The sequence below is a fragment of the Larus michahellis genome, chromosome 2 (genome assembly GCF_964199755.1).
Source record: "Larus michahellis chromosome 2, bLarMic1.1, whole genome shotgun sequence".
Classification (NCBI taxonomy): Eukaryota; Metazoa; Chordata; class Aves; order Charadriiformes; family Laridae; genus Larus; species Larus michahellis.
Genome location: NC_133897.1, coordinates 85,576,754 through 85,589,691, shown reverse-complemented (window position 1 = coordinate 85,589,691; position 12,938 = coordinate 85,576,754). Strand labels below are relative to the sequence as shown.

General features: G+C 37.1%; 1 protein-coding gene across 2 annotated transcripts in view; it reads right to left on the bottom strand.

The window, feature by feature from the left end:
* CDH12 (cadherin 12) overlaps positions 1-12,938 on the bottom strand; it is a 574,263-nt gene that overhangs the window by 153,577 nt on the left and 407,748 nt on the right. For both annotated transcript variants that reach the window (XM_074576152.1, XM_074576153.1), the window contains one exon: positions 9,851-10,266. In XM_074576152.1, coding sequence (XP_074432253.1) covers positions 9,851-10,081 — 231 coding nt within the window. In that variant the 5' untranslated portion in view covers positions 10,082-10,266. The remainder of the gene's footprint in view (positions 1-9,850; positions 10,267-12,938) is intronic.

Genomic DNA, 12,938 nt, shown 5'->3' with positions numbered 1-12,938 from the left:
CTTCTCATTTAAGATCTTTCATTTACATTTTTTCCAAGGTGAAGGAAAACGTCAGTTATTACCAATGACCCCCACAGAAGAAGGGTCTGCTGCGCTGCATGCAAGTGGCCTCCAACACAGAACTCTGTCTCTAGCATAGGCCAAAAATGGATATCATGAGAAAGGCACAAGGTTAGAGAAAGCGCAGTTCACCACATAATTTCCAAGCCTCCAGTAATTTGTGGAGACGTTAGTGGTGACTCTGTAGTTATTAGCCTTCAGCAAATTGATTTTTCATGAATGTCTTCACGCTCTTCTCACACGCATGACCAATTCTAATACCCGCAGTACCGTGTGGCAGGGAGCCACTTATTTCAAATTTATACGTTTTGGGAAGAATCACTTTATTTTCTTTGCTCTGAATGTGCCACCTATTGGCTTCATTTCATGCCCCCTGTCTTGCATTGGTGAAGGAGGGATTCCTCCCCCTTTAGCCTCACCACTCTGTTCTAGATGTTATGAAGACCTATCATATCTGCTCCTTTTTTTCTCTTTTCCAGGCTAAGGAATCCCATTTTACTCAGTCATTCCCTACTGAGGAGTCAGTCCAAAGGTACTGATTCCCTTTGTATCCTTCTCTGTACTTTTCCCAGTTCTGTGGGACACCTGTCCTCATTTGGGACCAGAGATAAATAATTCACATAGTGTTGAAGATACAGGATCACAAGAAATTTCGATACAAAGCTGTATGAATGGCATTTATTTTCTTCTGCCACTGCTAAGAATTTTTAACATCCCATTTGCTTTTTTTGGCACTCACTGCATGCTAAGCAAACGTGCATACAACTATTACAAAACAAGATCTCATTTCAGAGAGGTTATAGTTGCCTCAGAGCACAACATTTTATTAATGAAGTTAGAATTACCCCCTCCTCCCCCCAGTATCTACCACTTCATATAAAATTTTGTCTATTACTGTAATCCTGTTCCGTAAGGTCCTTTTCCCACCCTTCCCGTTCAGCCTTTGCCTTTACTAACTCAAATAGCTTAATATGAACAGCAAACACTGCCACCTGGATACTCACACCCTCTCCCAGATCATGTCAAACAACATAGGCCCCAGCCTAAATCCTTACTTATACTGAAGATAGCACAAGAGTGTCTGACAGTAGGAGTGAATCCATATTCTAGTGAAAATCTATTTTTTAGTAAGCAGTAGCAAGGTCGTAATGGCACTAGTTCAACAGTATCGATAATAACTCTAGCTTACTTGTTCAAGGACTGACAATTAAAATAAATACAACATACACAAGAAAATAATCTCTGTAACTAAAGCTGGTGCTAGAAGACAGGAGTTTTTTCCAAGCTTGACTTTGTTCTCTACACACACTTTTTTCTTTGGCAAATACAAGAACAACTACTGCACACAGCTGTTTAGACAAAACCCATTGTACTTCTGAAGCATTTTTTACTATTTAAGCTGACAATGCCTCGGCTCAATCCATAATGTTCTGGCTGCCATCACTGGAACCAATAATTTCGGAATACAATGAAGTACAGGTATGTGAACCTAGAGGAAGAAAAATGACATTTTTTAACTACCTGACAGAAAATGTTAGTGCAGTGAGAGAACAGCTTGCATACTGCAATGTCATGTCCTTTGCAATCCCATTTTCCTGTTGCAGCAGCAAGTGTCCCACCAAGCTCTAAAATGATCAGGATCTTGACTGCCTCCATTACTGTCTATCTACGCCTTTATTGCTAGAATTTCTGAATTTGTATAAAACTGCTCTCTCTTGCCATCTTACTTCTTGAGCATTTCTTTAAATCTTATTTCATCTATTCTATTTTAACCCGGTTTTCTCCTTCCCTTTTTATATTTTGTCATGCAGCAAGAATCAACAGGGTGGGTGTTTTTTCTCACATGTATTTATGGAACAAAACCTTCTCCAGAAGAAAATTAAATCTAAGCTAGTAACTAGTAATTAAAACTACCCAAGGTTTACTTTCAGCCTGTGTCAATGCTGGTGGACATTTTCTTCATTCATTATGTCTTTCAGCTTTTCCCCTCCCTGCTTCACCTTCTGAGAGACACCAGCCCCCAGGCTGGGAGGGGGAGAGAAATGCCATCCAGCAGCGTCAACTAAAGCACCTTCCTCCTTAGTCATCCTCTCTTGCCTATACAGCACTAGAACATATATATCACTGCAGTGCAACGGTCGTAGTACACATGCTTCTGGTAACACAAAGTATGATACCAAGGAATTTATCAAAGTTTTAAAATAACCCTGGAAAGAAAAGAAAAGGGCAATATTCAACCAGATTGTTCTTATGGTTGAGTTCATCTTCTACTCTTAGAAACAGCATAATCTCTGGTTTGCAAATGGCTCTACAACATTGTTGGATTATTTGGAATTTTATAATCTATACTTAGATGGAGTAAATGTTCAGGACCAAGTAGCAACAGAGACAAAACTACGCCGGAGTGTTCCTATAACAAAAACATTTTCTAGTAGTGGGACATCTGGATAATATTTGTTTATTTTTATGTATTCTTTCTTCAGTTTTAGTCTTGTCACCTTCCACTTTCCTTCTTTGTTAAGATCTTTTTTGACTTTTCGTTCATGTCGGGTTTTTTCCAGGTGGATAAAACGTAAACTAATCTCTTTTAAATAGAAAATATTTTTCAGTGAATACAAGGATCATTTATGATCCTTCCATTAGACTTCCACCCACACATGTGGAAAATGTTAGCAAGTTTTTGGGTAGACAAGGCGTACTTCAACAGAAACTGCAGAGTCTAAACTTAACTATGAGTTGAGTTCATTGTTCAGAATTTAATTGGATATGTAACAGACCCTCTGTAAGGAGTAAAACAATTGTAGCTTTTGCAGCAGAGTGGATGTCAGGTACAGGGAGACAGAAAGAAGGATTAGAGGATGGTTATCTCTAGAAGGAGAAGAGAGACAGGTCATTTACAGCCTGTGGGACACTGAGGTGGGTGAGGGAGAGGGAAACAGTACGTGCCATAAAGCCAATACCTGCTCTGAGTTCATTGCTTTCTGTATCAGATATAGTTGTGGTTTGATATATGTACTTCAGAAGTACAGGGATTTTTGCACCTTAGGACATCTGCTGTGAAAAGCCTCTCAGAGCCCTGACTGGCAAACTGTGCTAGATGTAACTGCAGCACCTGACAAGTCTGCCAGTCCTAATTATCTTCATTTCTGTTCATAACTTACATAAAAGGATATTAACTGCAGTGGCTGAAAAACCAATGAATTTAGATGATGTAAATATTCACATTTTGACATCTTTTTTTTTTTTATGTGGAATTATGAAACAAATTTTATAAATTTAAATTTCTGAAGCTTGCCGTTCTAATGGTTCCTGCAAATGGTATTTTTATACCAAGTCAGCATCCCCCTAAAATGAGAAAATGAAACAAAAAAGTCCACATTTTGAAAAAAACAAAAACCTGTCTCATAGATTTGAAATCCTGAGCTTTAAACTAGTCTCCTATCATCTAGAAATTCCTTCATTAACGTTTCTATAATTTGACTTATTGAGAATTTGTATTTTTGTAGTATGTTTGAGTGAGATATTATGCTATCCCCTTGGTTTTTAACACCTCACACATTGCAGCGATCATAAATTTTATTTCATTTTTGAACACCCTTGTTACTTTGGTTTACACATTATTATCCACATACAGGAATGTCTATTGGTATTTAATAACTTTCCATACTTTGCTCTTCGGCTAATTCTATTTAATTTCCTACCTGGAGTTCTAATGCTTTTCCAGAAAGGAGATCTCGTGATGTCAGTTAGTTTCTCCTTCATAGAACCATAGCATCATAGAATAGAACCATCCACTCAGCTGTGTTGAGAGGTCTTGTGAGAGCTGGTGACTTCACACTAACAGGACCATCTCGGCAGGCTTTCTGTCTCCTACACTGATCTCTGAGCTCTTGGCCAATGCAGCCCGCTGAGATTTAGAGTTTTAACTCGTTCTATTTGTGACCTCCTTAGTAGTCCAGAACAATAACCACAACCTTTTACATCCCCTAAAATTCGGGTTACAGCTCAATAAGTTGATCCTTCCTTTTTTATTTTGATCTCTCTTAGTCCTGAACTCACTCTTTCTCCTCTCTCATGCAATTAATGAAATCACAGTGCTCACCTTTGTTTCATCTCCAAATGCCCCACAAAATTTTCATGAATGCAAGGACCACAGGCTGAAGACGTTGCTACTATCAGTATTTTGCTTCTAATTTAGTGCTAACCACTATGCGCTACCTAAGAAAATCAACAAATAAGTGAAGCCACGAGGTCGATCAGAAACTTTCTGTTTCAAGTTGTTCATCTCTACCACGTCTGACAATAAAACTAGGTCTTTATACATCTTGTAAAAAGATAAGCTTGCAAAAGTAAACACTAAATGCAAGTCCAACTTGCTCATGGGAATTTTGTGTTTCCGTGGTTCTACTTCCTTCTCGCACTTTCACGTGCAGCTGTCAAAATTGCTTTGTGTCTTACATACTTTATGCAATACACAGGATGCAAAGCTTTTAAAGTCATCACTTTTTTCACCAACCAGACATAAGTGAGAGAGACAAAGGTCTCGGCTCAGCGCAGCAAGATGGGAAGTCTGAAGTTCTGCCCCCTGTTCTGATTCCTCTTACACTTTTTTTACTGTTTCATTTCTCCTCATCAATTTTCTTATCTGTAATAAATTGTGACAATGCTTTTACTTGAAAATGTGCATGGTGTAAACTCAGTCAGTCAGTTTAGTAAGCCAGGCTAACACGATCATCGCTGATCACGCTTTAAATTATCATCTAAGGACCACTAAGGCCCAACAAGAATTTCACTGTGACGTCTGCGGACAGAGGTGGGTGTATGAATTCCTATGGGTTAAAGATGTCCTGAACAAGCTCATTCTTATAAATACTATTTGGAAGATCTTTCATATTAAAATTAACTAGAAATGAGTAACTGTGATGTCCTCCATCATGGGAGTCAATTAACACATTACTAGCAGCGGTCACTGAAACAGCTCTCATCTCCTTGAAGATGGCATTGTGCAAATATCTAATGGAAATTATATACAGGTCTCTCTCTAGTATTGTTACTTCAGTTGCAGGCATAGAATCTGATAAGCTAGGAAAAACCATTATGACAGCTTTAAATTAAATATTATTGTGACCCTCTTGGCAGAAATCTAGTAGAAATATGTTTGGGTTTTTTTAAAAAAGAAGATTAATCAGGGTACAGTTATGAACAGAGATTTAAATTGTTTTTTTGTTTGTGTTTTTTTTTTTTTCTTCAAAGGACAGTAGCTTTCCAATTCACTGCATGTATTTCTTTTCCTTTTATTTTTTTCTTTCAAGCTAACTCAGTGCTTGTGAATAACACCAAAATGATAACCAAAGCACTGTAAATTTGTTTGTGTGAGAACAGATTCCACACACGCAGTGCAAAACTTCCTTTACAGACTGCCCTGTCATCCAGACACTCACCCAAGAGGGAAAATAACTGTAAAATCTGAGAGTGCATTCAGAAAGAGGTGTTGACTCAAGCTTGATGGAACGTGGTCAACATTAATTTCATTATATTAAAATCTATTCACTATAAAATGCATAAATAAGTTCTATGCTTGTATTTCAGATGCAGAGGATAAATTATTAGGTTTCAGAAAAGCACTCTCTTCTGGTCACAGATACAGAGTTCTGCTTCCTCCAAATCAGCACTGTTTCTGCCTTGATATATGGTGAAACCTCTGAAGATGATGAGGCTTTCTCAGGACTGAGTCAGATTAAATATACCATATTGTTACGTGCACCCCGTCCTGCCATGGGCCAGTTGTGACTATTGCATTTTTCAGCTGGTGGGGATCATAACAAAAAAAAATAATAAACTGTAGTAGTTTGTATGTGAGCATGTATAATCTAATGGAGGTTTAAAGAACAAAATGTTGCAAAACACTTGGGTTATTCATTAGCAAGATAATATCTGGCAAGCTGAGAATATTTAGTAGTTGCACACTGGAAAACAGAAGAAAAATGGCCATTTCCTTGAAGAGGATTTTGCAGTCTTTTCCTGTGCACCCAGGCGGTGTTCAGCACAAGTTGCCACATGCCCGTCTGCAAGCTTGAGGACAGCCAGCAAAAAACCTTGCTAAGAGCAACTGTGCAGGTGTATGACATAGGAAAGATGTAACGCATTTACACACTAGGAATGCAAAGACACGCATACATGAATAGAAGCGTGCTACGCGTATAACAACTAAAAACTTTTGTTAGTACTATCTTGATAACGAAGAACCTATAGTGTTCTCATCTCTTTTGTTCTCTTGAACTTTCATTTTATTATGCTGCCTCTGCATGTCGCTATTGAAACAGAAAAACAAAGAAAGTTTTATAATGTTCTGGCAGAGTTGCACCCCCTTGAGCTATCCCTGCATAAGGGCAATTAAAACTCCTACCTTGTTAGGGGTTATAAACTGTGCTGGGACGTGGCCTTGCTTAAGGATCTGATACTCTGATGATTTCTATCACCATTCAGTGAGGACCGAGCTTTGGCACAAAAAAAGAATCAAGAACTTTTTCATCTTAATCCATGCATGTGCTGTTTTGCGTGGCCTTCTGGAGCTTCACAGTACCAGGAAGACACCCAAAGCACGGCAATGTAACTATGTGAGCAAGCCCTGTTTCGCAGCAAGTCCTCCAGCATCCCTTCAATTTTCACGGGTCACATGGCAACACCATATTCCAATTTTGCTTTTTAGCCTGGTTCTGTTTACATGGATCTCTACCAAAGGCGGATATCTTTTCTTCAGTAATCTGATGGATTTTTACGGCTCCTCCATATTACACAAGCAGAGGATTTCCAAACTTTGATTTAACATTCAGGTTGAATAGCTTTTAATGTGTCAACATGAAGCACTATTTCAAGATCTTTAACTGTGAGCTAGACTAATCCCCACCAGCTTCTAAACTGTATTTTGATTTGCAACTTGACACTTCTTGAGATAGTCTTCTAAAAACAGACATAAAAGGAATTAAGTGCGTTGGCCGATAACAGCTGACATTATTGCTGTAAATCTGTGTTCTCTTACAGGTGGCTTCCAAAATTAACTAGTCACCCCTAACTGTTTAGTGAAATTGTCAGCTGATTTAATAGACACATTAAACTGCAATTTATAAATTACCTTGACATTATTAGTGCAGCAGTTCCATAATAAGTAATATAAACGCCAATGCACATGTCGCTATATTGTGTCTGACTATGATGGCTGGAGGAAGAAGATAAAAACCCTGTGATTTCAGGTCATGTGAAATATCCTGCACTTCATCATATACTTAATATCACTTTAAAATATAGCAAAGTAATATTATAAAAATAATCCCTTTGAAAATATATGATTCTGTAATAAAGCTAAATTATGGTAAATATAACCCAAATTTATTTCTGCAATCAATCAAGAACTTGATTACATTTCACACCTTAAAAGTTTCCTGTGACTTAAAAAAATTACGTAAATCTAAAGATATTGATTAGCTACTGTTGAGTGTATTTCAGTATCAGAATTTATATTAAGCATGGGTTTCACTATCTTGATTTAAAAGCACAATTTCTCTAAAGAACCTCTCCCATTCAGTACACTACCTTCTTTGACAGCTTTGTAGAAAATAAGGAAAAAACACTAATATCTCCATCTTGGTTTTTGTTTGTTGTTTTGTTAGAGGTTTTTTGTTTGGGTTTGGTTTTTTGTTGTTTGTTTTTTTTTTTAAAGGGATTAGGCAAAGAAGACATGCAAAAACTGGCAGGTTCTTTTTTCAGGTATACTGAAGCAAATAGCTGATATAGAGAAAATAAGTTATAATAAACATTGAAAGAATGCTTAACAGGTAATAAATATTGTTGAAAAAAATTATAATCTGGAATGAATTGCATTATTCTGGAAGCAGGTTTTTTGAATTAATGTTATTGATGTACTAATTAAACATCCTAATTTATTTTGCTTTTCACCACCAAGAGCCTTCCGTATATTATTTTGTTTATTGCGTAACAGTGGCATATGTTATCCTGTCAAGAAACATCACTATTGCATGTGCTATTCTGCCATTAGATCTTTCCTTATATTTGAAAAGTGTCTTTTCAGCAACTCGAAACACTTCAAAAAAGTCTTAAGAGTTAAAAACACACCAGGCAAATCTGTGATGTGATAAATGTTACTCTTAATGAAAATATCCCATTACTTCTTAAGTTGCTTATAAGCTCAAATTCAAACCTATTGATAATTGTCAATTTTCTGCAAAATTAATGTTATTTTGGCAGCTTAGAACTGACCCTAAATGACTACCCAGACTATCTTACATAAAAGAGTAAAGACTAATGAATTACAGTGGCACGGCTTCTGAGGTAAAAAGCAAAGCACGGCAATCACGTTGCCTGTGCTACAGCATCAAATATGATTAGAGTCTTTGTTCGCATCTTTAGCGAGTGTCCAGAACAAAGATATGTGTTAGAGAAAGCGTAATTTGTATCAACTGGACGTCACAAAGATGCGATTTTTCATTATGTGATCCTCCTCTCTTCAGACTGTAAAACAAACTCATTATATTATCTTTGTGATATAAACATACTGCTTTGTAAATTGTTTTGACTAATATGTTTTAGTGCTTAACACTAATGCCTACATGCGTAACATCCAAGTACGTTTTTGGCTGGTTTGTCAAATCATCTAGTGAACCCCGTGTAGTCATCTTCTGGTTTATTTATACATCCTCCACTCAGGATACTTTTCTGGAAGGGTAGGAGGGAGAATAAATTTTCTATGAATTTTATTTATATTTAAAAAAACCACACATTCCCAGCTTTTGCATTAAAAAATAAAAGTTAAAACATGGTATTAAAGTAAAAATTGAAGCATGGTGTCTCATTTTTACGGTAGGTGAATTTGAACCTCACTATCAAGGGAAGTAGCCTTTGGGGACCCAGGAAAGGAATCCTTGACCTCTTATTTTCATTGAGTAAGGGCCTTTACTTAAACTGAATATTATACATAGCACGCAATTACATACTGTGCTACTATTTTTTTCAGGTCTCATTTTCAGCTCTCCTTTCTGAAAACTCTATTATCTAAATTCACTCCCCACACCCCTCGAACGGCTGGCTATCAAATTACTTATGCCTTATTACAGAAACAGTGGTCATATAATGAGAGAGAACTGCATAAATTCTCTACATGTCTGAATGTGCGCATCTGCACACAGAGTATAAAAGCTATAATGCAAGAGTTTGAATTATGAAGCAATACAATGTACTAAAAATACTTGAAAACAATCTGAAGAATCAGAAATAAAAGCAAATGATACTGAGGCATGAGATAACAGAGCAAAAAGCAGGTATCTTCATTAGCTGAAAACTGACTTGGAGGAGCCATACTAATCGCAGAAATGACTGCGCATTCTGGGCTGGAGATTGGTTTAAATCTTATCTCTGATATCAGTCTGACATTCGTTGCTAAAAATCAAGTATGTTATTACAGTAGATTCAACTAAAGTCAGTTGTGCAGCACAAACTTAATTCAGAACTCCTATTTCTTTTGCTTTATTCTGAAACCGAGGATAAAGAAATAAGACAAACATACAAAGGTAGAAAGTAACTGTTATAAACCTGTGCACTAAAAATAATAACAACGGCTGTAGTGGCTGTATGAGAGGCTGAATGGTGAAGGAGATGAACAGAGGGATGTACCGGCAGTTGAAGAAGATTTGCCACACCAGAAACAGGTACACATTTATAGCACATTTTACTGTTCATCTGTGTCATTTTAACTTTTAAAGAAAGAGTGAAAAATTACCTTTCCCACATACTGAGGTTCGGAGCCCATGTACTCCTCCAGCACAAAAAACTGATTCCACACCCAGCCTCGTTTGACTCGCTGGGCAGATGACCTCCTCCCTGGCACTGGGACAACATTCTCCCTCGGCTCTGCTTCTACAGTTTGTTGTGGTTGTGGATGCAGTGGCGTTAGGAGACCTCCATCAAACAGGACCCAGAGAAGCAGGGATAAGCAGTTCCTTGTAAGCATTGGCAATGGCTTCCCCACAGCAAGTAATAAAAACTCCAGCACTTAATGCAGAGCAGAGGAATCCAGGTTTGAGGTGTCTGTGGCCTCCACCACTTAGCTTCTGATTTTATTGCGGAAATGCTAATGCAGGCATTAATCCTTCTGATGACAAGGCTTTTGCCGCATTAAATTCCATCTAAAGGGACCTATAAAAGAGATTTACATGGCAACATCAAATTACATAAAATTACATTGAAGCGTTCATCAAAATTCTCACACCTAGTTAGTTTCTAGAGACAGAGAAAAAGATTAGGAATCACAGTTTTAAAAGTGATTGCTATTTTCATTGTAGCACTAAGCTGCTCTAGAACATTGTACAGTTATTACAGGAATAGCTCATTCTTGCTCTGTTTAGCATTACTGTTGCGTCAGTCTGAGGACAGGCCCGCAGCCTTTGCTTTATGACCCAATTATCAGACAAAACTCTTATGCATCAGTGATGTAAAAAATATTTACTCCAGATTCACGCAGAAAATATTGGGGAAGAGGGGACCCACTCTTCCATCCTACTGTCCAGAGCAGGAATGCTTTGCTTGTTGTCTCTGACAGAAAAGCATCTTGGAAGCATCCCCTTCTGCCTGTGGGTGGACTTGGACAAAGTTTATGCTGAACTTTGGACTCTAGAGGATAGATTTGTATGAAATCCATGGGAAATAAAAAAATGGGAAATAGTGCCCATACAGCTAAATACCACAAAGCTGCCAACACACAATATGAAGTCCATGACTGACTTCCATTCTCTTCTCACAACGAGCCTTGTATCAAAATGATAGCTGTGTTGTTCTTCAAGGACTACTGCAAAGTACATTAAAAAATGCAGTCCTGATATACGGAGAAAATGACAGAACTGCAGTCAGCGTAGAAAATGAAACAATACAGAAGGCAGTAAGATAAGACAGTGATACTCATTTATACTGACAAATGCCAGGTACTCAGATTAAAAATAAATCAGTGCTAACTAACTACAGGGCTGAGACAGAACTATCACATCAAGGTGACAATTAAAACTGTGGTGATCCTTGTAGCAGCCAAATGCTATCAGCAAAGAAGAAAAAAACAACACAAACCAAAACCAAAACCTAAAGGAACTGTTATGCTCTCACATTGCTCTGTTTCTAGCAGCACAGACCATTTTAACAGAAAGACAGATAGAAAAATATACTGTGTTTTCTAGCCACACTATAATTAACAGAGGTGCTTTATTTTTGGATTTATGAAATGTCTTGATTCATTGCCTGAAATTAACAAAATGATAGTGCTAAAGGATGTAAATATTTAAATATTAGGGATGTTAAGTATTTAAATATTATAGAGTATGAAACATGTTCAATAAAACGCAGCTCTAGCTGTCATTTGCAACTTTATGCCAAATTCAGCAGCAATAAGAACTGGAGAAAATGAGCACTCACACCACCTAAAAATACTGTGACCCAGCCCCTGATAAAGACACCGTGAAGACTGCTAAATCTATGGAATCCATGCTGAAACAAATGGATCTATTCTAGAATTTAGAACTAGACAATAAACATTAATACAACGTCTACATTGATTTTCAGGTGGGCAGCCGTATCTTCATGAGGCAACATGAAGATTTTAGTGGGTTTTTTCCCCCACTCTTCCAAGCTATTGATCTTCCTTTTAATACAGAAAATGGCTTAATGGCTTTCTTGAAGCTATCCTTGCCTATGCTGGCCCTGATGCAGGTTGTTAAAACTGAACCCTCACACTTTGTAAGGTGTTCTGTTTAACGAATACACTCTCCCTTCCATGGCTCTTCTTCATTATGGGGGGATGACTGTCAGGCTGCATGTTGCAGTAACTTGAACAGAAGGGGATTGAAGTTGTTTTCTGACAACTAACATTTCCATAAACCACAGTTCTATGCTAACAAATTTTAAATCCCACTGTGGATTGAAGACTTAAGAATAAATTAATCATCTTCTCTCATTAAGACTTACAACCTATGAATGAAGTTCCAGCCTACTCTACGGTCTGCTGGTTGTCAGGTACCAGAAATACTACTTATAGGATTTAAGACGGATGCATTTTACATTTTAAAAACAAAAATAAAATTGATATCACTATGGAATTCACCGCTTTGTTAGGGCCATATTGTGACATTGATTTTTAAGCAGAAGTTTCTACCAAATCAATAAAGAGTTCTGCTCAAAAATCAATGACACAATATGGACCTCAGAAAAGAAGAAACTGTAAAGTACCTAACCATATATATTTTTCATTTTCAAACACTGACAAAGGTTGTATTTTCCTTATGAATAATATTATAACTATCCATCACAATAAATAACATAGAAATTCTTATTTGTTAGGTACATGCTGAAGTATCAAAACAGAAGGGATTTATAATTGGGAGCCTGGAAAACCTAACAAGTTTTGAAGAAGAAAAAGACCCACCCTAGAACAATAAATGCACTTCCTATTCTAAATTTAGGGTAAGATTTTCTGTTCTGATTAGAAAGGCTATGCTTTAAGTCTTAATAAAAAAGAAAGCAAAAAATGTGGTGAAACAGTGTCTAGTGCAAGTGAGTGTTTTAATTCTACCCTCAGAAAGGACTAAAAATGAAGGAAGAAATTCTATCTACTCATGGTCCTTTTTAAAAATAAAAAGGTTTTCTAAGTTGTGCTCAACACTTTTTAATATTTTTTTATCTAGAGCAAAATATTCTTAGGTCCAATGGGTGCAAACTTCCCACTTGCATTGTCATTTGTATTCTATGGATTTTATTCCAGCAAAGAAACTTTAAGACAGGACCCTACCACACTAGAGAACTGCACTCAATATTTATGTATTTGGTAT